General features: G+C 41.4%; 1 protein-coding gene and 1 long non-coding RNA gene across 4 annotated transcripts in view; one reads left to right on the forward strand and one right to left on the reverse strand.

The window, feature by feature from the left end:
• The window catches only part of LOC127051745 (uncharacterized), a 29,276-nt gene extending 11,523 nt beyond the window's left edge, over window positions 1–17,753 (forward strand). Inside the window, exon 3 of the long non-coding RNA XR_007774588.1 lies at window positions 17,147–17,753. This is a non-coding gene — a long non-coding RNA (uncharacterized LOC127051745). The remainder of the gene's footprint in view (window positions 1–17,146) is intronic.
• The window catches only part of CTTNBP2NL (CTTNBP2 N-terminal like), a 46,015-nt gene that overhangs the window by 6,408 nt on the left and 13,105 nt on the right, over window positions 1–26,502 (reverse strand). For all 3 annotated transcript variants that reach the window (XM_050954312.1, XM_050954311.1, XM_050954313.1), the window contains exons 2-3: window positions 24,221–24,328; window positions 2,681–2,911 (exon numbers count right to left, since the gene is read on the reverse strand). In XM_050954312.1, the coding sequence (XP_050810269.1) occupies window positions 2,681–2,911; window positions 24,221–24,319 (330 nt within the window). In that variant the 5' untranslated portion in view covers window positions 24,320–24,328. The remainder of the gene's footprint in view (window positions 1–2,680; window positions 2,912–24,220; window positions 24,329–26,502) is intronic.

The following is a 26,502-nucleotide window of genomic DNA, read 5'->3' on the forward strand; positions in this document are numbered from 1 at the left end:
CTGCGGAAAGCTCTGTAATCTCTGCACCCGCCTCCATTGCTCCTCAGCTGCAGGGGGAGGGATCCCTGTACAGGGAGCTGCTCCACCATTTGCCCAACCACCATGCAGTCAGACCCCATCATACCCAGACCCTCCCGCCGAGCCTCACACTCACGTCCCCTCCCTCACTCCCCCGGCTGAGCCCCTCTCCCCCTGTACCTGGACTACCCAGATGAGCCACCTCACCAAGCCCCAACCAGCTGCACCTGAACCCCTGCCACCCCAGTATCTGGACCTCCTACACCTGGACCCCCTGCAGAGTCCCTTTACCATTGCACCCAGATTGCTCCTCTCAGAACCCTCTCAACCCACACCTGGATTCCCCCACACTAAGCCCCTCCACACTTGTATCCTGCCCAAACCTGGTGCAGAGGGGCAGGGCCCTGGGGTGTTTCTGGGGCAGGTCCAGTCCTTGCGCTGTGTCAGGGTTAGGTGCAGCCTCACTGCTGAGTCTATGTCCTGGGGGAGGAGCTGCACAGTGATCTCCCACCTCCCTGCAGCCAGTGGCCTGTGCTCCCTACCGCCATGCTGGAGCCTCGACATGAATTTTACAAATAGAATTTGCAGGATTTTTAAGTATTGTGTGCAGAAGTTTTACATTTTTGGCATAGAATGCCCTCAGGAGTACCTCTGCTGTGTCCCGGGAGAGATTTGAAGCTGGCAGCACAAATATTTAAGTTTGATTAGACAAAACAAGTTTATTTTAAAATAACTCTAATTTGTTCTAACACTTGAAACAAAACTGCCTCTATAAGGACTAGTCAAGAAGCGCCTTCAAATTCTACACTGAATTATAACAACTGAGATTCCATTAACTCAGCAGAAAAGTCGACATACAAACTTCCCAGTCGGATACGGCAACTCTGCAGTATGTCATGACCAGTTCTCCCAAACCCATTCACCAAGAACTGAGCATTTACTCAATCCTTCTGACAAAGTCAGTTTCTAGACATCTTGCACTAACATATCTGTGCGCCTTATGGGGAAGGGCTAATTTGGTTTTAAAAAGTGATTATAGCCAAATATATGGCTCAAAAAGTGAAGTAATGTTTCCTATTTATTCTTTCAATTACTTACATGTCAAATTACTTAGGAAGTGGAGCAAAGATTACTTCCCAATGTTTTCTCTACACACCATGCCTCAAATCTAAAAGTCAAGCTGCTTTCTGCCTTTTACACTGATGTAGTGAATATTCTGCAATCAGAACCGCTTCAGACAATGGTGGCATTAATGTAAAAGGCAGAATAGAATCCAGCTCGCTGTCTCATAGCTAATACAGGAATAAAAACTTACTTTGAGTCTTATAGCCCAACATCATTAACTAGATACAATGGGCCCATTTTTTCCTCTCTTACCTCCAAAGGGATTAGACCTATCTGCATGAGTGCTATGACCAAGGTTTACAGAATGAGGCCACAGCAAGAAGTGACCTTGTTGAGAAGGAGCCATTTTTGGATAATGGCTTTTAGTTCAGACCAGACATTAGACAACAAAATTCGTATCTACTAATTTTGTTGCCGCTTCCCTTATTTTACTGTTTGCAGCGACTACACTGGTAGCAAATATTGGTTTGACTTTGTTTGGAGAAGAACAAAAAAAAAACCCCAACTCATTGACACCCTTCCAAAAGGTTTGAACTCCGCAAACTAAGTACACTGAAGGGCAAATAAATTTAAGAATCGTGAGATTCCAATGAGTCCAGGTCAGTGGAAGTTCTTGTTTGTCTTCATACTTATGTGCAACTTTCCACTGTAAGCCAGATAAGCACAGCTCTGGAGAGGTGGGGCCTCCAAAGAGAGCATGGCCAGAGCTTTTACTGAGTGTGCCCTTACTATGCATTCATGCCAATTTGGGAGATGGTTAAAGCAATATTAAAAAAATCTAATAGGCATGAAAAATAGCCCTTGTTAAACAATATTTTTAGAGGAAAAAATGTATACATGTATTATAAAAGTCTATAAGGAGAAGCTGCATTTCCACTAGTACCTACCAACCAATTCTATTTGTCTTTTAAATAAGCAAATATAGACTATTCAGTTAACCCACAGGCATAGTTCAGTGCTGCTGTGAATTGGCAAAACTTTCTGTGTGATGACATGTAAATGAAGATTTTTTTTCTATGTTTAGTTCATACTATACTTCCCAATCTGAGTAAGCTATTTCTTCCTTATATTTTCCACAGATCTCCCGTTAATAGAACAGCAGCACACGTACCTTGGTATTTAGAATACACAATCTTTACTAACTGTACAATATTGACCAGTTAATGCTTTTTAAAGCCACAAAGTAGGACTGTTTAGCAAGGACTGGAACTCCTTTTGCATTTAAACTTTCACACTTTACCACGCTAAAGGGATAGCTCAGTGGTTTGAGCATTGGCCTGCTAAACCCAGGGTTGTGAGCTCAACCCTTGACGGGGCCGCTTATGGATCTGGGGCAAAATCAGTACTTGGTTCTGCCAGTGAAGGCAGGGGGCTAGACTCAATCACCTTTCAGGGTCCCTTCCAGTTCTATGATATCTATAGATATAGATATATCTATCTATCTATATCTATATAGAGAGAAAGACATATATATATATAAAAACACATTCCCAAAAGTACATTATGTTTAGTGAGTTGTATAGAAATTAAAACCTACCTTTCTGTGCCTGCTTTCTGCAGCAGCTAGTTGAGAGAGCATTCTTTCCTGCATATTCTTGCAATGTTTCATCACTACTTTTAGGATAGACAAAGGATTGGAGCAAACTGGTTGCTTTTCGCCATGATTTCCCACCTTCAGCATCTCAAAATCTCTCTGCAGAGCCATTAAAGGGTCACTGATGTTGTACTTTCCATAGCGTTCTTCAATGAAAGTGTTTCTGTGCTGGGCCTGAAACATATAAATAGGTATTTCAATTTATTAAAAGGTGGTAACTGAAGAATCATATGGAAATTGACAAATCATTTCTAGATAGAACAAATACCCCATCGTGTCGCGGTTTATCTCTGAGGTGTAGATGTCCCTGCTGCTTGGCAGCAAGGTGTGATACAGACCTAGTTATCTGCTGGAGGGATAAAAGTATCTAGCATTGCATTGTTTTTCCTGATGAAAGGTGCTGGGTTAACAGTCCCAGAGAGCTCTACTAATCCACAGGACAGATCAGCTAGAAGCTGGGGCAAGCAATATTGCAAGCTTCTTCACAATGACCGCACACAGACATCTAAATGGGTGATTAGCGCAGCCTCCATGGCCTATTTAGTTCTTGCCATCACTGCTGATGCTGATAACAAGGGGGCCCATAAAGGTCATGGCTTTTGTGGCAAATGCACTAGTCCTTTGAGACCTAGACATAGTCCAAACAACTTATTTCACAGCCCACAAAAAGCTATCAAATGGCCACAGCGCACACAGTCAATGGTTAACCAACTTTACATCCTTATGCATCTGATAGACCTCGGGAAAAAATCCTTCTGCCGAACTGTTACATTTCATGAGGTTTTATTTTTAATTGTTGCTTGAAATTGCATCAGAATTTTTTGACAACTTCCCTCCCCTTCCCCCCCCCCCCCCCCCGGGTTGGATTTACACCCACAGTATAGAAGAGGCGCCAGTGTCCAACGATCAATCCCAGGACTAGCCAGTTTTCCAACAAATCTTCTAATTGAGGCCTTGTCTACACTGGCACTTTACAGCGCTCATGGGGTGTATTTTTTCAAAAAAAGTTGCAGCACTGTAAAGTGGCAGTGGAGGCAGTGCACCAGTGGCAGCACTTTAACGTTGCTAGTGAAGACATGCCCTGAATAAGGAGCCATCAATCCTTTAATAGGAATTTTACATAAAGGGGACCACTTGCACGTCTCTAACTGTGGTGGTATAGTTTGAAGTTAATACAGAGCAGCCATGGGGTGAGGAGTGTTTTAGGGTTTTTGTTTGTTTGTTTTCTTTTTGAGTGCCACATGAAATGTCGATTTCTGAATATGTTTATTTTACCAATTACCATGCCTAGCAAATCATTTTAAAAGATCAAAACTGACCTGCATCACAAGATACAGGAAGAGGAGCTAGTTTCACAAGATACATGGCAATGTGGTACCAGGGACGACACGGGGACAGGGTCTGAAAGTACAAATTAAGCACAAATCTTTGTCACACTGCAAACCATACATAAGTGACCCAATGTGCAGACCCAAAAGCATGAGATTTCCATCTCTATTTTCCTTCCTGCTAGAATCATTTCAGTTGAAGCTACTGATTTCCATTTTTGCCTTCCCCAACAGGAAGCCACATGCAAGAAAAGGAAATCCAGCTCCAAATGCCCATGTCTTTTCTCTGTAATTAAAATGCCAAAGAAACAAGATGATCAATTAAAGGATTATTTTCAACTGAAGAACCAAGGACCTCCTCTCCCCATAATGACCCCCAAAGTTTACTCATGTTAACTGAAACCAGGTCAAGGTCAAAGCTTCTTGTTTTGTAAAATTCACTGAACTGTGTTCCCCTCTAAATGAATGTGGTTTAGTGGCTGGAACAGGAGATCGAGAATCTGAACTCCTAGGTTCCATTCCTAGCTCTGCCACTGAAATGTTGTGTAACTTTGACCAAGTCTCTTCACCTCACTTTGTCTCAGCTTCTCCTCATATACAAAATAGGGTTTGTCTCCTAAGTTTATCTAAGCGGGAGTGTGCTCCATCCACCAGTGACAAAGAAGAAAAAATAAAGAAGTGGGACAACTGCAGACTTTGAAACCTACCCTGACAAAGCTTCTGCCTCTCAGCAGCAGATGTTTCACTAGCATTCATAAAGTTTCAAAAGTCCTCAGATGCAAGGTATCAGAGGTGCTGAAAAAATACTACTGCTTTACCAGCTCCAGAACGCAACCACTGGCAACGGAAGATGTGCCCTTTTCCAGCATCGTGTACTATACTGATGCTCCCAACTCTTCCCCTGCTCCACTGAGCAAGGGTGCAAAAAGGAAAGATTTCATAGCCTGAGTTTTCAACAAATGCCCATGCTGGTCTGTCCCTACAATTTGTTGCATGTATGGGAAAAAAATGAAGCACATCCAAGCACAGATTCAGAGAACACAAAAGCTCTTTACATAGGGAAATTCCACTTCACCAATTATGTCATGTTTTGACTCATAATCAACACCATTTGCTCACTCTGGGACAGAGATACTGAAAGAATCACTATTCCAAGAAACAGAACTCAGTGGAGCAAATGTAAACAAGGAGGCCTTTTATGAACAGTTTCTGCATCCGAGGACAAAGGAAGGAAATATTTTTTCCAACTTTGTAACAAACTGTGGTGGTCATGCATTTGCTTAACTACTAAAGTTCAAGCACCAGCTTGAAAAGGTTGAACGTTACAGACAGCATTTGGACAACTGAATATTGAAGATTTATCCATCTGAGGACTGAAGTGTGCAGGAACAACAATAATCCCAAAGATGACAACTTCTTTATACACAAAAATTACCCCGTAAAAGGAGTTAGTAAGCATCATGATGCTACTGTTTATAGCTTAAAAGCCACTGATTTTAAGCACGGATAACAACAAAAATCCAATAGGTCTTCCAGTGTCTCTTGATGGAGCTTACGAAGTCTTTACACGTAACTCAGTGTCTGACTTGATTAGACTTTTCACTGGTTCTTAAATCTAAAAGGCGGCTTTTAACTCAGTAAATGTCCTCACAAGCATTACCTCAACCACAACAAAGATTTTAGAAGAGCTTGTTCAGTGGGACTAACTAGCAAGTTGGCACACTGCTCTGAACTCATCTTCTGATTAAATCCCAGCCTCCTACACACAAACCACAAATACCTTTCGCAGCTGCTGTCTCCACTGTACTGGAACAAGCACACTAGCTAACCACCACTAAAAAGTATCAGAGCCACTACACAATACATTCAGCACGCTACAGTATCCACACACCAACTCCTGAGATTAAGAAAGCCAGCAAGTCCCAGGTCTCTGGTGTCCCAAAACCTCTTAAAAGGAAAGACAGTAAATACTCAGTCCTCCCTGACCAAGAGATTTAATAATTTAGTGATGTTTCACTGGAAGGGCAATTGTGTGTGTCCTCCTGGATTTCTTGGCTGTAATATCATAAGTACATTCACGTTAGGCAATTACAGAATTTCACTCCAACAATAACCTATAAATCTATAACTGGTCAGCAAACAAGTTCTTAAAATTCTTTTACCCAGGTACAGACTAAATGAAACAAAGCATCACAAACAGCCTAATCATCCAACAGCCATTTCTTTCAATGACAGACCTGAATTAAAAAGCCCAGCACACTTGGTATCCTATAAAAAATAAAATTTGGAACCAACCATTGCACCACAGAATGTGTTTGTCGGGCACCATGTTGCCTCTTCCCACTGCTTTGAACATTTACTAAAAAAGTTCAAAAGAAAATACATAATGCACAAGGAACAAGTTTAAAAAAATGTAAAGCTACATATACAAACACCCTCCTCTGTTAAGAATTAGAATCAAAGGCACATGATTTCAATTGCAGAATAATGAGCAACTGCAGGCATTAAAGAAAAGGTGTGTGATGGCGGTGAGGGGAAAAACGCTCAGAGCTGAGATTTTCAAAAGCACTCATTGGCCTAACTTTGCTCTGACTGAAGTCCATAGAAGTTTCACCATTGACTTCAATGGAAAACAGGCCAATGCTGAGCACTTTTGAAAATCTCACCCCAAATGCTCCCATTTCAAGATACAGTGCTAGGATGTAAATGCTTAAAAACACAAACCTGGCATTCAGTGTAGCAAACATACCAATCAGAGGAGATGCCTTAGGGTTATCAGTTTCAGATTGGATACATTTAGACCAGTGTTTCTCAATGACTGGTCAGTAGACTGGTGCTGGTCCCCGAGATTGCCCTGACACAGGTTAGAAAGGCAGCAAGCTGGTCCCTGGTATCAAAAAGGTTGAGATACAGTGATCTAGACTCCCTAGAGCCACATGTATTAATCCTGACGCAGGGGCAACTCATGCATTTTCCTGGGTATAGGGCTGATAAGCAAGACCTTTAAACAAACAAAAAAATATCTTGCCTGCTTTTTGCAAACAGTAAAAAGGTCATCTGGGCAATTTTAAGAGTAAGGGTCTGCCCCAGTGCCCTTGGCCAAAATTTTCCCTCTCCAGGGGATTCTGCAGTGTGTTGAGAGCTGGTTGGTTGCTGCCCACCATCCCAGAAATGATGGTATTTCACTGGTTCTGTTCTGTACGTTGTTTGCAAAGCACTGTGGGATCCACAGAAAGAGAAGTCACTACATAAAAATAAGACTGTTACAGTTTTCTAGACTGAGGTCTGGTCTACACTACGCGTTTAAACCGAATTTAGCAGTGTTAAACCGATTTAACCCTGCACCCGTCCACACAACGAGGCCCTTTATATCAATATAAAGGGCTCTTTAAACCAGTTTCTGTACTCCTCCCCGACGAGAGGAATAGTGCTGAAATCAGTATTGCCATGTCGGATTAGGGTTAGTGTGGCCACAAATCGACGGTATTGGTCTCCGGGTGGTATCCCACAGTACACCATTGCGACCGCTCTGGAAAGCGATCTAAACTCGGATGCACTGGCCAGGTAGACAGGAAAAGCCCCGTGAACTTTTGAATTTAATTTCCTGTTTGCCCAGCGTGGAGCTCTGATCAGCACGGTTGGTGATGCAGTCCCAAATCCAAAAAGAGCTCCAGCATGGACCGTACGGGAGATACTGGATCTGATCGCTGTATGGGGAGACAAATCTGTTCTATCAGAGCTCCGTTACAGAAGACGAAATGCCAAAGCATTTGAAAAAAATCTCCAGGCTATGATACAGAGTCCACAGCACAGTGCTGTGTGACAAGCATAACGGAAAGCCAAAGAATCAAAGGGACGTTCACGGAGGGAGGGAGGGGGTACAAAGGACTCCAGGTATCCCACAGTCCTTGCAGTCTCTGAAAAGCATTTGCATTCTTGGCTGAGCTCCCAATGCCTGTAGGGTCAAACACATGGTCCAGGGTATATCTCGTCAATTTACCCCCCCATCCCCCTATGAAAGAGAAGGGAAAAATATAGTTTCTTGACTTTTTTCAATGTCACTATGTCTACTGCATGCTGCTGGTAGACGCGGTGCTGTGGCACTGAACAGCAGCATCCTCTCCTCTCCCTTTCCCGGTGGCAGACGGTACAGTGCAGAAGGACTGGTAGCCGTCCTCGTCATCATCCCATGAATGCTCCTGGCTGGCCTCAGGTGAGGTCGGCTGGGGGCGCCTGGGTAAAAATAGGAATGACTCCCGGTCATTCCTGGCAGATGGTACAAAATGGCTGGTAACCGTCTTCATCATAGCAACTGGAGGGCTGAGCTCCATCAGTCCCCCCCCCCTCCGTTTCATGTCTAAAGAAAAAGATTTTGTACTGCCTGGACTATCACAGCAGCTGGAGGCTGCCTCCCCCTCATTTTATCTCACTAAAAAGTCAGTGTTTCTTATTCCTGCATTCTTTATTACTTCATCACACAAATGGGAGGACACTGCAATGGTAGCCCAAGAGGGTTGGGGGAGGAGGGAAGCAACAGGTGGGGTTGTTGCAGGGGCACCCCCTGTGAATGGCATGCAGCTCATCATTTCTGCGGGATCTGACACGGAGCGGCTGTGCTCTCTGGTACACTGGTTCTCTAGTACACTTGCCCCATATTCTAGGCAGGACTGACTCTATTTTTAGATAAACCATAAAGGAAGGAATGACTCGGGGAGTCATTCCTATTTTTGTCTTTGCGCCCCCGGCCAACCTCAGCGAAGGTCAGCCAGGAGCACCCATGACAGCAGAAGATGGCACAGAACGACTGATAACCGTCATCTCATCGCCAATTTACAATGGCACAGCAGACGGTACAGAACGACTGGTAACCGTCTCTGCTACCTTGCAAAGGCAAATGAATGCTGCTGTGTAGCACTGCAGTACTGCCTCTGTCAGTGGCATCCAGTACAAAGACGGTGACAGTGACAGAAGGAAAAACGGGCTCCATGGTTGCCATGCTATGGCGTCTGCCAGGGCAATCCAGGGAACAGGGGCGCGAAATGATTGTCTGCCGTTGCTTTCATGGAGGAAGGAATGAGTGACGACATTTACCCAGAATCACCTGTGACACTGTTTTTGCACCATCATACATTGGGATTTCAACCCAGAATTTCAATGGGCAAGGGAGACGGTGGGAACTATGGGATAGCTACTCACAGTGCAACGCTCCAGAAATCGACACTAGCCTCGGTACATGGACGCACATCGCCGAATTATTATGCTTAGTGTGGCCGCGTGCATTCGACTTTATACAATCTGTTTTACAAAACCGGTTTATGTAAAACCGGACTAATCCCGTAGCGTAGACATACCCTCAGGGACAGCATGCATAACATATGGCTTTGCCACTTGAGAGATGGGGCCCTAACACTGCCTTCTGTGTACTAGTGTGCGTTTTAGTTTTATACATAAGCATGCACACATCTGGGTATCTTTATGAACATAAACACATAAGTAAGCCATACCAAATTAAATACAGTAGCCTTTTCAGAATTAATAGCGTTTTTACACTCATTCCACACAGCAATGACTCTTTGTTGATCCTGTTAAATGACATACAGCTGTTGGAGGACAGGGAAAAAAGATATCTACGCAGAATGCAGAATGAAACGTCACCCTAACACTCTAGTAAGTGAAAGGGCTGATACAATAAAGAGAAGTAAGGTATGACTAGTAAGTGGCACAGAATAAAAGTTTTCAGGACATATTTTAGGTAGAAAAGTTAGAGTAGGTTAAAAACAAAGGGAGCGAGACTTTCAAAACTCAATATAGATAACATTTCCACGAGTGTTTCTTTAACAGTCCAATAAACGCAATTTAAAATGTAAGCAAGCATCCCCCTGCACAGCTGGAAACCAGCTTGGCTTGTTTAGCCTGGCCAAAAGAAGGCTGAGGGGGGATATGCTCGCCCTATATAAATATATCAAGGGGGTTAACGTTAGGGAGGGAGAGGAATTATTTAAGTTTAGTACTAATGTAGCCACGAGGACGAATGGGTATAAACTGGATATTAGGAAGTTTAGACTTGAAATTAGACGAAGGTTTCTGACCATTAGGGGAGTGAAGTTCTGGAATAGCCTTCCGAGGGAAATAGTAGGGGCAAAAGACTTTCCTGGCTTTAAGACAAAGCTTGATAAGTATATGGAGGGGATGTTATGATAGGATCGTTAATTTGGGCAATTGATCTTGAATTACCACCAGACAGGTCTGCTCAATGGTCTGCGGGGAGATGTTGCATGCGATGGGTACTGAGTTGCTGCGGAGAATTCCTTCTTGGGTGCTAGCTGGTGACTCTTGCCCACATGCTCAGGGTTTAGCTGATCGCCATATTTGGGGTCGGGAAGGAATTTTCCTCCAGGGCGGATTGGCAGGTGCCCTGGAGGTTTTTCGCCTTCCCCTGCAGCGTGGGGCACGGGTCGCTTGCTGGTGGTGTCTCTGCAGCTTGAGGTCTTCAAACCATTTTTGAGGATTTCAATAACTCGGTCCTGGGATAGGGGTTGTTATAAAATTGGATGGGTGGGGTTCTGTGGCCTGCCTTGTGCAGGAGGTCAGACTAGATGATCAGATTGGTCCCTTCTGACCTATGAGTCTATGAGTCTATGAGCTTTGGGCCCATGCATGAGAACAAGAGTGATATTCTCTAGAAACAAAATATGAAACTGGCTAGTCTGTATAGATTATCAAATTGAAAAAGCAAACAGCAAGAATAGTACCAAGCTGGAGTTTTAACGTTATTTTGGTTGCAATCATTTAAGGGGAATTGTTTCAGAGATACAAATGGGACTTGGGCACCTAACTCCCTTTTGTGCTTTTGAAAGTCTCCCCCCAAAAGTGTTACTAATACATTTTCTCCTTGACAACATCCCTTTATTATAGAAGCAGATTCCTTAATCAATTTTACAGTCTTGTCTATACTTCTCTAATCACATGGCTCCTGTCTAGCATGGAATCAGAAGCAAACTTTTTCCACAGAAGTGGACTGTGTGTTAATTTACACTGATGGGGACCCAGCGGGAGGGGAGACACAAAAATACCCAACCTCCCTGCAAAAGAAAAAAAACAACCCTCTCTTTCTCTCTCTCTCTCTCTTTTCAGTAAGAGTTAGGGCAGTAGTTCTCAAACTCTTTTACTGGTGATCTCTTTCACAAAGGAAGCCTCTGAGTGAGATACCCCCCCCCCAAATTAAAAACACTTTTTAATATATTTAACACTATTATAAATGATGGCAGCAAAGCTGGGTTTGGGGTGGAGACTGACAGCTCGTGAACCCCTATGTAATAACCTCGTGACCCCCTGAGAAGTCCTGACCCCCAGTTTGACAACCCGAGTTAGGGACAGATATCCTGGAATACTATCCTGTAGATGCAATCAATAGCATTATCTCCTGTCCCCACCATCCCTCTTTCTCCCCACCCCCCGCCACCAACACATACACACAATAAATGCTCCACCCTGTTTATAAACTTTCCTAAGTGTATATACTTTTGTATCCAAATATGTGTGATTAGAGCTTAAGAGACCGCTGTGAGGAAGAGGAAGGAAAAGGGAGTGCTGTCTTGGATAAATGTGCTGCCAGTGGTTTAAATGAATCACAGGAAAAAACTAATGGATTGATTTTTTGAACAGATAAAGGAGAAAAATCCCCAATTGTTTCTGAAGCACTACAAAACATGAGTAAATCAAACCCAACTACAGTTGTGTGGGAACATTTAAAGGATCCAAGGACTGGAAAGCCTTTCAATACATTAAAAAAAGTGCAAGTCCAGCTGGCCCAGTTGTTTTGATGGACAAGCTGCTTTATCTTTTTCAATTGAATCCAACCCTGTAGTGGTTACACACTACCACAATAGAAACTCAGAAATAAATTCCAGCTTCAAAATTGTATTAAACACTTCTAATATTATAAGCACTTCTGAAAAAATGTACTCCTAGCTCATTTCTCTCCAGGAAAAGCTTTACAGAAAGTTTTCATCTGGCTCCATAAGTCATTAAGAAGGGTCCCTCCCTCCTCTGTCAGTGTAACTTAACACCCAGTCCACTTATGTGGAAACAAACAAAATCAAAACCACCAAACAAAAACCAAAACACGGTGTGGTGCGTTATTTATATATGATTTTTGTGATGCCTGAAACGATCCACAGAGTGACATTTTTCTCCTGCTTTCAGGCATCATAATGCTGTACATTTTGTTGAATCAAGCTGGGGTGGTTTATTTCCTGTCTGGGAAAGAACAAGAAGTTCCTCCTTGTTACTTTGTGAGCAATTAATGATTTTCCTGAACTGGAATGACCAAATGAAACTAAGCTACCATTTCACAGTTCTCTCAAATCTAACCATCATCATACAAATACAAGTCAGATAGGCATAAATATTTAACCATATGTGTGTAGACAACACAAAAAAACATAACTAAATATACCATACCCCCAAAGGTACAACACCCACCCACTCTCAAGAAATATATATTTATGAGCTTACAAAACATGTCAATTGTTTCAGCATGATGCACTAGCAAATACAAACTCTACAGAAAGATTCTAATTGCTACTTTCAGTCTGTTGCATAGGTGACACCACTGGAAATATGGCTGAACAGATAAATCTTGCACAGAAAATTTTCATCTTAGTCCCTCTAAAATGAAATTGTGATGCACGCTGTGCATTAAATGACACAAAGCTGGGAGTTATCTGTTGGCTTACGTCACTGAGTTCATCTGCTCTTTTAGTTTAAGGACACAGCCATTCACCTGGACAACTGACTATAATGTACTCAATTCCCATCTACTGTCTCCTTTTAATGTGGAAGTTGTTACTGGAGTTTGCATATTTATGTTAAATAAATATGCAAACTCAAAAAATAACTTAAGCTGACTGTCCAGGCTATTCAACTATTCGTAGAGGAAAGATAAGATTCCTAGGCAGAAGAGGAGAAAACATTTGAAGTAGCAGATGCGCCGAAGGAGAACAAAATTCAGCTAACTGGAAGACTAACAGCTACTCAAAAATAATATTTCAGATTCTGGTACTGAAGACGTTGACACACACACTGGGTGCTGCAGTAACTGGCTGGCTTTGTTCAACTTGAATTGAATTGACTACTGCTAGTCTGTTTTGAAAAAGGTAATTCTGGTTTTATGGAGCAGAAGCAATATTTGAAACAAGTAAAGAGATGTTTAGTGTGCAGATAAGCAAACTGATGGCTCCACTCTGCTAGGAAAATGCTATTGTTTTCTCTGGGGATTTCCAGGCTACTCAGGGCCGAATGTTTCCCACACAATATCCTTCGGGTTTCTTTCTTAATGCTCTTTTTACTGAAGATCTGGCTGAGACAGAACATTGCATCATGGCCTCTCGACCATCCTCAACTTCCTTTACTGAACCACAAGGCATAAATTAGTGGGACTTTCTAATACAACCTTTATTGTTTGGAGAGAGAAAGAGGAATGTATATATAGCATTTAGATTTTAGTTATTTTCACAGTATTTATCTGGACCCACAATTCCCCAGCAGTTTAATCTGTCCTGAAGTTCCTCCTTTAGATTATGGAAAATGGCATATTCTTTAAATAGCTTCCCCTACAGTCTTGAACTTCCTTATTACTTCTTTCCCCAGAGACAGATGTTAGAAAATAAAGATAAGCTGAGGTCACAGTAATCAGGGGTGGGGATTACTGACTCTGCATTAAGCAACCAGGAAGAAATACCATAAAGAATCAACTCCCTATCGTTAGTCCCACAGCAGCTCTGTATCTAAATACTGAACATAATTTTGACCAAAAAGTGGTTACTAGTAGATATTTTAAGACAGACCCAAAATAACAAGGCTTTTACCTCTTGTTGTAATTGTCTAGTCAGTAAATCAGATCTCTAGTGAATCAGTATAATAGCACTATCAATATTAAATGAAAAAGCCAGCGAGTTAAGATAGCTCAAGCTTTGTTCACATAAAGGTTATGTTTTAATTTGCAAGAAACCTAAGGGATGCTCCTAATGCACATGAAATGGAACAGAGTACAGCTTCTCTTGTGTGTAAAACTGAAGTGTAGCCTAGAGACTACAAATCCCAGCATGATCCTGGCCTTCCAACTGATCAAGATGGATCACAGCAGGCTTAGAGTTCCTGTACTGAAGATGATGGCCCTCGTGGGCTGAACTTGGCCCACAAGCTGCACTCTATATTCAAGAAAACAGAATGTGAAGTTGAGACTGTCACACAAAAAGTATATGCAAGTAATAACACAGAGGGGAGAAAACAGTTATCTAATCGTATTCCTTGCTCAGAACTCACCCAGTTACTGGACAGGTGGGAGGCAGCACATTTTATCATGATTTATTGGTGAGCAGGTCAACTTCTTAAGTGAAACATTAATGAAAGTGAAATTTTTCTAAATATATACAGAAAAAGCTGTATCAAATATTGTAATTCAAGAGAACAGAGTACAGCAGCAGCCTGCTAAATCCAAGCATTTTATAATCTGCACAAAGAAGAACAAAAAAAGTTTTCAGTTGTCTTGCCCCTTCTCTTAAAGATTTAGTAGCTGCTGTAGTGGGACCTTATGGTACTGAACAGAAAACTCGGAAATCTAACTCAATTGACAAGTGAACGGTTTGTTTTGGAATGCATTATCCTCACTTTATTGTTTGTTCATCTATTTGTTCACTTGCAAAATGCAGTAATTCAGATTCTCCCAGTCAGTAATGCTAATTAGCCAAGTTCGACTCTGCTATGAAAGAGCTACAGCCTCAAGCAAGAACAAGCCTGAAAGCTGCTTCCTGTTTTCTGATCTAAAAGAAAACAAAACTTCAGTTTTAATGAATGGAGAATTCTGTTCTCAAAAAAGAGAAAGGGAACAAAGCACTCTATAAATGTTGAGGATGACTGATCTAGTTTATTTGAATTGATTCCTTTCACTCACATGATTTGCTGGATCTGAGAAGGATAATTTGGGGCCCTACTCATGCAGTCCTTTCTATATGGCAGTCTTGCACAAGTAAGGACCACAGAAATTGGCCCTTAAAGTTAAATTGTGTAAAGTGATTCTAAACATTTCTCATCCCCAAAATAGCTGCAACCTTGTTGTGTGCTTTAAATATAATCAGGTGGAAGGGGGAGCAGAGTGTCCTGGAAAAGAAATTAAGATATGAAGGTGAGATTACAGTCTAATTTGGAACAAGATGCAACAAGCGAGATTAAGAAATAATTGGAGGGAAAAGGCAGAGGGGGAAAGCAAAGATAAGAGTGACAGTAATAAAGTCACAATAGCTCACCTAACTGGCATGCATAAATTGACTGTTCTAACTTATTTGAACATATTTAAAATAGGATCAGCTCATCCTAATCAGCATTCAATTTAGTTCTGGCTGATTTCTTGCAAGAGTTCTAGCAGAAGGTGATCCTTAGAAAGGGAGGGTGGTAGCCTCTTGAACTAGTTTAGTGAGGCTCCCCGCCTGTAGAGAGCAAGATGGAAAAATGTGCAAAGGCACATTTGGGCGATGCACAGGGGAAAAGGTAAGTAGGAATTTGAAGATAAGGCCATTGCGGAGAAACTAAATGAATTCTTTGCATCGGTCAATCACAGCTATGAATGTGAGGCAGATTCCCAAACCTGAGCTATTCTCTTTAGGTGACAAATCTGAGGGACTGTCCCAGATTGAGGTGTCACTAGAGGCGGCTTTGGACAAACTGATAAACAGTAATAAGTCACCAGGACCAGATGGCATTCACCCAAGTGTTCTGAAGGAACTCAAATGTGAAATTGCAGAACTACTAACTGTGGTTTGTAATCTATCATTTAAATCAGCCTCTCTACCAGATGACTGGAGGATAGCTAATGTGACACCAATTTTTAAAAAGGGCTCCAGAGGCGATCCCAGTAATTATAGGCCGGCAAGCCTGACTTCAGTACTGGGCAAATTGGTTGAAACCATAGTAAAGAGCAAAATTTGTTGGGGAAGAGTCAACATGTTTTTTTATAAAGGGAAATCATGCCTCACCAATCTACTAAACTTCTTTCAGGGGGTCAACAAGCCTGTGGACAATGGGGATCCGGTGGATAAAATGTACTTAGATTTTCAGAAAGCCTTTGACAAGGTCCCTCACCAACGGCTCTTAAGCAAAGTAAGCTGTCATGGGATAAGAGGAAAGGTCCTCTCATGGATTGGTAACTTGTTAAAAGATACGAAACAAAGGGTAGAAATAAATTATCAGTTTTCAGAATGGAGAGAGGTAAATAGTGGAGTTCCCCAGGAGTCTGTACTGGGACCAGTTCTATTCAACATATTCATAACTGATCAGGAAAAAGGGATAAACAGTGAGGAGGCAAAATTTGTAAGTGATACAAAACAACTTAAGATAGTTAAGTCCCAAGCAGAATGTGAAGAGCTATAAAATGATCTCACAAAACTGGGTGACTGGGCAACAAAACGGTAGATGAAATTCAATATTGATAAATGCAAAGCAATGCACATTGGAAAACATAATCCCAATTATGCATATAAAATGATGGAGTCTAAATTAGCTGTTACCACTCAAGAAAGAGATCTCAAAAAAGATATATTGGAATTGGAAAAGATTCAGAAAAGGGCAACAAAAATTATTAGGGGTATGGAATGGCTGCCATATGAGGAGAGATTAATAAGATTGGGATCTTTCAGCTTGGAAAAGAGACAACTAAGGAGGGATATGATACAGGTCTATAAAATCATGACTGGTGTGGAGAAAGTAAATAAGGAAATGTTATTTACTCGTACTCATAAACACAAGAACTAGGGGGCACCACATGAAATTAATAGGCAGCAGGTTTAAAACAAATAAAAACAAGTATTTTTTCACACAACACACAATCAACCTGTGAAACTCCTTGCCAGAGGATGCTGTGAAGGCCAGTAGTATAATAGGGTTCAAAAAAGAACTAGATAAGTTCATGGAGGATAGGTCCATCAATGGGTATTAGTCAGGATGGGCAGGGATAGTGACAGAAGCTGGGAATGGGTGACAGGGGATGGATCACTTGATGATTATCTGTTCTGTTCATTCCCTCTAGGGTACCTGGCATTGGCCACTGTCAGAAGACAGGATACTGGACTAGATGGACCTTTGGCCTGACCCAGTATGGACGTTCTTATTTTCTTAGGGCAAGGACCTTGAATCTGATATGATGAGAAACAGGGAGCCAGTACAAAGAAACAAAAAAGGGCATGACATGGTCAGAGTGACAGGGAAGGAAGGCTATTTTAGTGGCTGCAATTTATACAGGTGTGTGTATTCTTCCAGTACAAAAGGGCAGCTTTTTATGTTTTTAATTAGTCTGCCAGTGTGCATCATTTTGTTACCCTTTGGAGGACTGCAGTGACATTTTAACAGAAGGCACATAAACTTCCTATGATGCGTGGTCTTTGTTGCAATATAAATTAAAAATTATGCCATATATAACTCCAGAGATTTCAAAAATTTATTGAGTCAGATGTAGAACATGTACATCCTACCATGTGCTAGTCTAAAGCAATCCTTCTCATCTTGCTGAATAACCATCACACGATTTGAGTAAACTTCAGGATTTTTTGCTAGATATTAACGTCTATTTACATAGTGTAAATATTGTAGAAAAATGCTATTATTTATTAAGTTATATCTTACCTACTATTAAAACAATCCTGATATCTGACCTTTATGGTTTGTTACACATGTATATTAGATTGCTCTGTAGAGGAAACAAAGATACAAATTCGCTCTGCCACTTTGTAGGCCAAATCCACCTTCTTTGTAGCTTGTTTTGTCTCTAATCTTTAGAATACTGGAATATTTGAAACTTGTAACATGACCAGTGACACACACAGTCAAAACCCACATCAAAATGGGTTTCTGCCTGCTTCCAGCATACTTCTGCAGCGCTAATATACAGTTAGCATTAAAAAAATCTTTTTCAAAAGTCTGGAAACACATCTCATGATAGTGGTGGGGAAACACACTGAACAAGAGAAAATAACAGCCTCAGAATTATCAATCAGATGGCTTATCAGAGGATGCAATCAATGCTTGTTTCAGCTCTTAAAATTTTGACTCTTGTTCCTAGCAGATCTATTCGTCGCATTTATCCTGTATGCATTTCAGTTAACTAAAGTTCTCTTACCAGGATTTCAGTCCTTATCGGTTAGATACTGATCTTAGCACACTTCTTCAGTGCTTTTTCCTGTAATATTTTCTACTTGTCAAAATAGGAGCATATAGACCGGCATACAATTTGCACCATGCTACTTTACATATGTTTAAAAATATTGTCTATTTTATTCAATTAAATGTTTTAGAATAATTATGATATATGAGTAAATACAAGAAGAAAGAGCTGTAGATCCCAGAGGCTTGGGCTGGTTTTGGCTGTAAATTTTCTGCTGCTCAAATTCTGTCTTGCTTCTAGACTGAGTAGCTCTGTGAATTTTTTCTCTAACATACGTCAAATGTTCATAAGGGTACCAAAAGTATCCTGCCAACATTGAGTTCATCTCCAGCCATGACTGTACTAACTCTAGCTTCTGGGACTGAGGTACAAAACACTGCTAGGAGAGCTATAATATTCCACCACCTGTTCCACTAGCAAGCCAGTTGGAGAAGAAAGGGATTTTCATTTCCTCATGAGTAGTACGCTGGGGGAACCACAGTGAAAACTAATTTTGAAGCAAAGTTTTTACTTCTCTTTTCCCACTAACTTCAGTTTTCTCTATACTTTTATTTGTGTGTGTGTGGGGGGGGGAGTAGGTAGGAGGCTGTGAATCACATTATAGTTGATTCTTTACTAGAGCTAGGAGAGTCAATTTGATTACTTAGCCGCTTTACATTAGGTGATCTCCATGAGCAGATCATAATTTCATCTAATTTGTTAATTATTCAAATGTACTTGTCAAATTCTTTGTGACCAATTCATACAACATAAAACCAACAAACAAACACTACACTGCTGGTTAAATCTCCATTTTAATTAGTTGTTGCTCATGCCATTATTTGAATGTACATACACTGAAGCCATCTTACTCTGGGTCAGCCTTTTCCTTGCACCCTATCAAAAAAATTGCAGGAATGCAGATCTACACTAAAGTACAAACTAAGCGTGTTTGCAGAACATTACACAAAGCCTGTGAGAGAGTAATGGGTGTCTTGAAAAGCCAAGACATTGTCTGGATGCAAGAAGAAAGTTCAATAGAGGCCTTAAGATACAAGGTTTTTTCAGCACACAGTATTTTTGTATGCTCTGAATTGAATTGAGGCTAGTGGGGCATCTGAAAGGCTGGCTAAGTCAGCACTACAGGAAGGCAAGCAATGTGCCATTGCAGTTTTGAGATATCGAAAATTGTAACATTACAAGTAATGACAACCCAACCTGAAGTAACCTTTAATATTGAACATGGTCACATTTTACTATTTACTTCAATAACCTGCCAGTTCCATTTCCTCCTTTCTAATGTTCCAGTTTCTCCAACTTCAAAATTATTGAACAGATAAAGCACATTTCATCTAATAATAATGGCTTTTCCAACCATATCTCAAAGGCAAAAAGCTAATGTTTGTTCAATTTTTTAGCCACTGGAGCCATGAGATTTCACACGATGCATTACTCCTCCAAATAATCCCAGAGATTTACATCTGCACAACTGAGGGCTTGTCTACATCACAAAGTTGCAGCGCTGGTGAGGGGGTTACAGCACTGCAACTTAGGAGGTGTACACATCTGCAGGGAATCACCAGCGCTGCAACTCCCTGTTTGCAGCGCTGGCCGTACTCCCGTTTTGTCTCGGGTGTAGAGGATCCAGCGCTGGTGATCCAGCACTGGTAATCAAGTGTAGACACTTACCAGCGCTTTTCTTGACCTCCGTGGAATAAGCAGGTATCCCAGCATACCTGAGGAAGCCTCTGGTAATCAAGCAGGTCTCCTTCCCTGCGGTTTGCTCTCGCGTTCCCCGAACCCCCGAGCAAGCAGGTCTCCTTCCCTGCGGTTTGCTCTCGCGTTCCCGAACCCCCGTGCAAGCAGGTCTCCTTCCCCGGTTTGCTCTCGTGATCCCCGAACCCCCGAGCAAGCAGGTCTCCTTCCCTGCGGTTTGCTCTCGCGTTCCCGAACCCCCGTGCAGGCAGGTTTCCTTCCCTGCGGTTTGCAGGGAGGTTCGGGGAACGCGAGAGCAAACCGCGGCGAAGCTGGTCTCCTTCCCCGGTTTGCTCTCGCGTTCCCCGAACCCCCCTTGAAGCCGCCCAACAGCGCTGCAGTGTGGCCACATCTAACGCCACTTGCAGCGCTGGTTGCTGTAAGTGTGGCCACTCTGCAGCGCTGGCCCTATACAGCTGTACTAATACAGCTGTAACAACCAGCGCTGCAAAATTGTAGATGTAGACATACCCTGAGGAGGAGAATAAAAGGAGAAAAAATAATGAAGACAAAAAACAATCCATCCCGAAAAAAACATGTGATGTGTCAGCTACAGAATAATCATCACTGATAGCAACATCAGGTTGTGCAGAACTAATGAGGTGATGGCCTGACTTACAAGGCAGATCTCAGATCTTGAACCAAGGCAGATCTCATTTCAAATCAAAGGATCCAGCTTTCTTTTGTATACAAATTTAAATCCAATTTCCAATCATCTAATGTAATAGAGTGGACTGCAACGTTGCTAGCTTCTTTTCACTTCATTCATGCTGCCCAGTTCTGAAGCCTGGAAAGATAACTTTTGCCTAAACACAACATGTGCAGACTAAACATAATACTTATATTTGATAGCATGTGGCACTTTCTTATCCAAATGCTTTCTTAATTATAGCTGTGGTTTCTCTGGGTGTTCTCCCTATTTGGAGGAAGAGCTTTACAGAAGACAAAAGCTGCTTGCAGTAAATAAAACTAGACTAGTGCAACAAAAGCAATCTTTTATGAAAACATGTGCAATACCTACCTAAACATCTGTTACCAATAGAACCAGAAGGCATTACAATGCACAGCACACAAGGATAGGCTGTAAAACTAACCATTCATGGGGTTCTCTCTTTGAAGCGTATTGGTAACTTTCAAAAGCAGACAGAGCTACAGTTAGTAGGCTTTATAATTTAGTTTTGAATGTTTTAGAATGGATCAAATGTGGAGGAACTGAAGGTAGATCTTTCAAGGTACTACACATGGAACCTGTTTTTATTTGCCAGCAAACATACAGAGTCCATGTTAGGCTGCAGAACTGTTCCATTGGTATCCACTGTAAAGGTCCTCCTAACGTGTGATGCAAGAAAACTGCCGAGTACAATACTATACAGACTTTTAATAATGGTATCTAGGCACTATGGTGGTTAGTTCCTTAAAAGTACATATAAGCAGATACAAGCCCATACGGTGAAAAATCAAGGGAAAAAGAATGGGGAAGCAGCATAAAAGGGTGGACATTACCAGAGGGGAAACAGAAAGAGAACATTGTGAGACAACAACATTATCACATTATCTTTAAAAACTCGTGGCGATTGGGGGAGGTCCCAGACGACTGGAAAATGGCAAATATAGTTCTCATCTTTAATAAAGGGAAGGAGGAGAATCCAGGGAACTACAAGCCAGTCAGCCTCACCTCAGTCCAGGTAAAATCATGGAGCAGGTCCTCAAGGAATCCATTTTGAAGCACTTGAAGGAGAGCAAGGTGATCAGGAACAGTCAACATAGATTCACCAAGGGCAAGTTATGCCTGACCAACCTGATTGCTTTCTATGATGAGATAACTGGCTTTGTGAGTATGGGGAAAGCAGTGGACATGATAGATCTTGACTTTAGCCAAGCTTTTGATATGGTCTCGCACAGTATTGTTGCCAGCACATAAAAAAAGTATGGACTGGATGAATGGACTATAAGGTGGATAGAATGCTGGGGAGGTCTACAGTGGATATTGGGGAAAACTATTTCACTAGGAGGGTGGTGAAGCAATGAAATGGGTTAGCTCGGGAGGTAGTGGAATCTCCAACCTTAAAAACCTCTAAGGCCTGGCTTGACAAAGCCCGGGCTAGGATGATTTAGTTGGGATTGGTCCTGCTTTGAGCAGGGGGTTGGACTAGATGACCTCCTGAGGTCTCTTCCAACCCTAATCTTCTATGATTCAATGAACACTAAAAGTCAACATCAGAATTGTTGCATGGAATTTTGCAGTTACCATAGAATGCACAGCATGCAGAGAAGCAACCCAGAGCAGCTTTTCACACATACAAGTCAACGGAGGACAGCATTTTGCAATAAAATTGTGTCAGACAGCAGACCCACATGACTATCTATCCCACCTTTAGATTTGAGATAGATGCGGTTAATCTTTGCCACCCAGCCAGAAAGAGATTAACCACTTGCACTAGCTACAACATACATACAAAATACAGACCACACAAGATGACTGTAACTGGAATTTTAGCATGGCCTGGGACAGGAATTATGAATCTAGCTATAAATTCTATGTCACTGTACACAAGTTACCAAACAGTAAACCCTCAGAAACCGCCTCTAATTTTTTTCCCCACAATACTTTTGCCTCATTATTCCCACACTCCCATTCTCCCACTTAATAATCCCTCTCAGAAGACAATAGATGAATTTTAAAACATTCCCTGAAGAACAACAGATCAAGATTGCCAGATAAAATGGAGGAGTCAGCGCCACAGCTAAGAACACCTCATTGAGAACACCCTGTTCTCTGCACTCTCTCATTTAAACCTGAATGCCTTGGATAATTGTAGCTGCCCTGATATAACATAGAGAAAGGAAATCTCAGTTATATAGGACAAACACCACAGGTCAAAATCAGCACCTTCAACCACTGTCCAGAGACAAACAGGAAACCAATGCAAACAATGGTGTAATGAAGAACAGACATAATGTGATCCCTACAAGGGCCAGCTGAAGTTTGAGTGGTCTTAAGGTATGGTTTCCTCAACACATGTCGAGTGCATTGCAACAGACAAACTGCAAGGGGATAAAGGCATAGATAAGGATGACAAGGTCCTGTATCCGAAAGAAAGGGATGCAATTTTCTAGCCAAATGCTGATAGAGAAAACATTACTACTGGTATAGGCCATCCAGATGCTTCTAGAGAGAGATCAGGATTTCAGTCTGTGACAGAGTAACAAGTGATGAATCAATTACCCCATCGAAGGGACAGAGGCAGTTTTGCAATTTCAGCTGGTTGCTTGTCTCTCTCCAGGAGCGTTAATTCCATCTTATCAGAGTTGAGTTTCAGCTAGTCAGCCTGGATGCAAGCCCCAATATCAGCTACATATTTCTCAAACACACTGTCCAGCTCCAACAAAACAGCACTGTGCCTCATTCACACAGGCAGCGAAGGCTGTGGGACTCCCTTTCTTTTCTAGCAACTTAATATACACACTACATGAAAGGAGGGTACAAGAACATCGTGCAGGCTGCCTACATTATGAGCTCTTGAAGAGATTTAGTGTGCACATAAATAGCACTGTAGCTGCGGTAGCAATGCGAGCAGCAGCTGTGCCTCTGCTTCCACTAGCAGTGCTACCATGGGCAAACTGCTATTTATATTCCCGCTAACTTGAGGAGAACTACTGCGAATATGTGTACCCAAGTAAAGAAATGACAACCCCTGCCTGAAGTGTAGATGCAGCCTTACTATCCCATTGAGGCTATGTTATTCTTAGCATGGAACTGGCATCTGCTTCTTAGGAAGCAGCAGAATAGTCACCCCTGCCAGAGAGATTTTGAGAGCTTATCTTCTCTGCCGCTCTCAAGAGTTGTCTTATTGAAGAAACAGGAACATGTGAAATATTTAATTAAGAAGTTTAAGACTAACCCTTTTAATTCTTCCTGATAAAGAATCAAGAGCAGTTTTGTCATCAGAAAGGAAGTACTGACATTTAAAATGCTCTCTGCACTTAAACAGTGAACTGCTTGCTTTTGCAGCCAACTTTTTGGTAACGAATTCCAAGATATAGATCAATCTACAGCACTGACTATCTAACACTGCTGATATCCAGTGTGAATGTTTAAAAAGTAATAAATCATTGCTGCTAAACCTCAGCTTGTGATACAGGCCTTTGGCAGAACCTACAGGAGGATTTCTGTAGCATTTCTGATCAATTACCGTACTTATAATATACCTTTAAGGCATCTATGACAAGATCTCTTGCTTCTAGTTCTCCTTCAAGAATACTAAATAGCGTCAGTAGTTCTGGTTTGCTGAGCTTTTCCAGATTCATTCTGAATACCTGAAAAACAAAAGCAATTAGAAAAGAATTAGTTGACTAGATGTTGCTCTGAACAACACCAACGGTGATATTCTAAGACCCAGGAATGCACAACCTTCATTGAACTTGGAAACTTTAGACCTTGCAAGCTGTATTGTTAAACAAAGGAGAACACATACACAACAGTGTTTTCTTTATGACCTCCAGAACTAGTTGCAGAAGATTGATTTTTCATCTTTTCCCAGGGGTTCACAAGCATATGCATACCCAGATAGTGTGGGCAGAAAATACGTGCTGATGTACAATATTCACTGAGCTGCAGCCAAAATTAACAGGAGGGAGAAGTGAATTTTTTTTTAAATCATGCTACTGTGGATTATGAATCTGAACCATAGAGCTGCAAATGTGCCACTAAGAACTTAAACATGGAGCCATACGTCAGGCATATAACTTGTAGGTTAAAAATGGCTGCTTAAGAACAATACCTTTGCAGTCCAAATTGATCCATTTACCATAGGATAAATATTAAGTTTATAAATTAGCATTTCAAAGCTACATTGTACCTTTAGAGCCATCCCTAATGACATCTCCTGTGGCACAGACTCAAGTCACTCCACAAGGTTAATGCCACAGAAATATATACACACGCAGAACTTTGGTTTCTATTCTATGGAATTTCTTCAGACCATAGCAGCTTGTGAAATACAATTTTAAGTTGTAAACATTAGAATGCAGATCCAGTACCTCTGGATACTGCATTTTAATTAAGAGTAACAATAGTCACATCATACGTTTTAACAAGTCTGTATGTCTCTATAGTGGAAGCCTAAAATACTCTGCATCGAACATGTATAGGCTGTGAAAAGTCCTAAAATTACAACACATTCTTGCACATATCCTTCATTGCAAGGCTACAACAGTAAGAGCTAAATGTGTCAAATTCATCCCCAGCTTTTGCCACTCTTTAACACTTGCTAAAAGTAAAAAACGTTAGGGGATGCATGAACGGACTTCAGTTTGTTATATGGTGCTCAACTGTGCTAGCAAAAGATGGATTTATCCACTGGATGATTCATTTTTAACCTTTGTTTAGACAAATATATGCAGCAGAATGGAATACGGTGAAACCTACTACTCTAAAGTCACTACTACTTTGCAGGTAATTTGCATAATTGTCTTGTGTACAGCTAAGCAAATAAAGCCATGTTCAGTCTTGTTTAAGCAGACACAAGCTGGGTGAGGTAATATCTTTTACTGGACCAACTTCTGTTGATGATAGAGACAAGCTTTTGAGCTATACAGAGCTGTTCTTACCAGAAGAAGAGCTCTGTGTAGCTTGAAAGCTTGTGTCTTTCATCAGCAGAGATTGGTCCAATAAAAGATACTGCCTCACCCACTTCGTCTCCCTAATATCCTGGGACCAACACAGCTACAACACTGCAAACAAAAATGGATTATTTACACAGATAAAATTTTCCAGTTCTGGGAAAGGAAAATTGTCTTGCTCACCCAGAAGAGTAACAACCTTAAGTATCCTCTATAACAGTGTTTCCCAAACTGTGTTCCCCACAATGTGAATAGGTGTTCCGTGAAAGATTCATAATTAGAAAAAAGGGTCTTTACATTTTTTTTTATTTTAAATTTGGCATATTTGAAGCGTAGTTTACAACTCTTTTTGAATGACTATAACATAACTTACTATAACATAAAACTCTTTTTCCTGTTATTGATAGATTTCGTATTGAATATCATGGCGTAAAGAGAACGTGACACGCAAGCATGCTGACATCTACCCCTTTCGGGCACATTTCAGTTAGTGACGTCGTACCCCTTCCGCTCGAGGCTGCGTGAACTGCAGTGGTATGCACACACCATTCTCTTTACGCCATGTTGAATATAACATATTCACTTAACATGTTCAAACCTGTGGGTCTTTACCGTGTGTGAGATAAGCACAACTAAATTACCTTCGCTTGAAACAATATAAATATTTGTGACAAAATTTGACAAAAATTCAGTATTTCTAATATTGTTACTAAACCTAATCACCATGGATTTGTGGCAAAAGAAGGAACTTTGAAACGAAAAGCAAGTTCTTCCGGTACTCCAACTGTGGTCGAAATAAACGAGCAAAATATTGTGACACTTCCAAGTGAGGATGAACAATCAGTCTTTCGTTGCCAAAAAATCTGTTA

This window comes from Gopherus flavomarginatus, chromosome 5, assembly GCF_025201925.1.
Source record: "Gopherus flavomarginatus isolate rGopFla2 chromosome 5, rGopFla2.mat.asm, whole genome shotgun sequence".
In the NCBI taxonomy this organism is placed as follows: domain Eukaryota; kingdom Metazoa; phylum Chordata; order Testudines; family Testudinidae; genus Gopherus; species Gopherus flavomarginatus.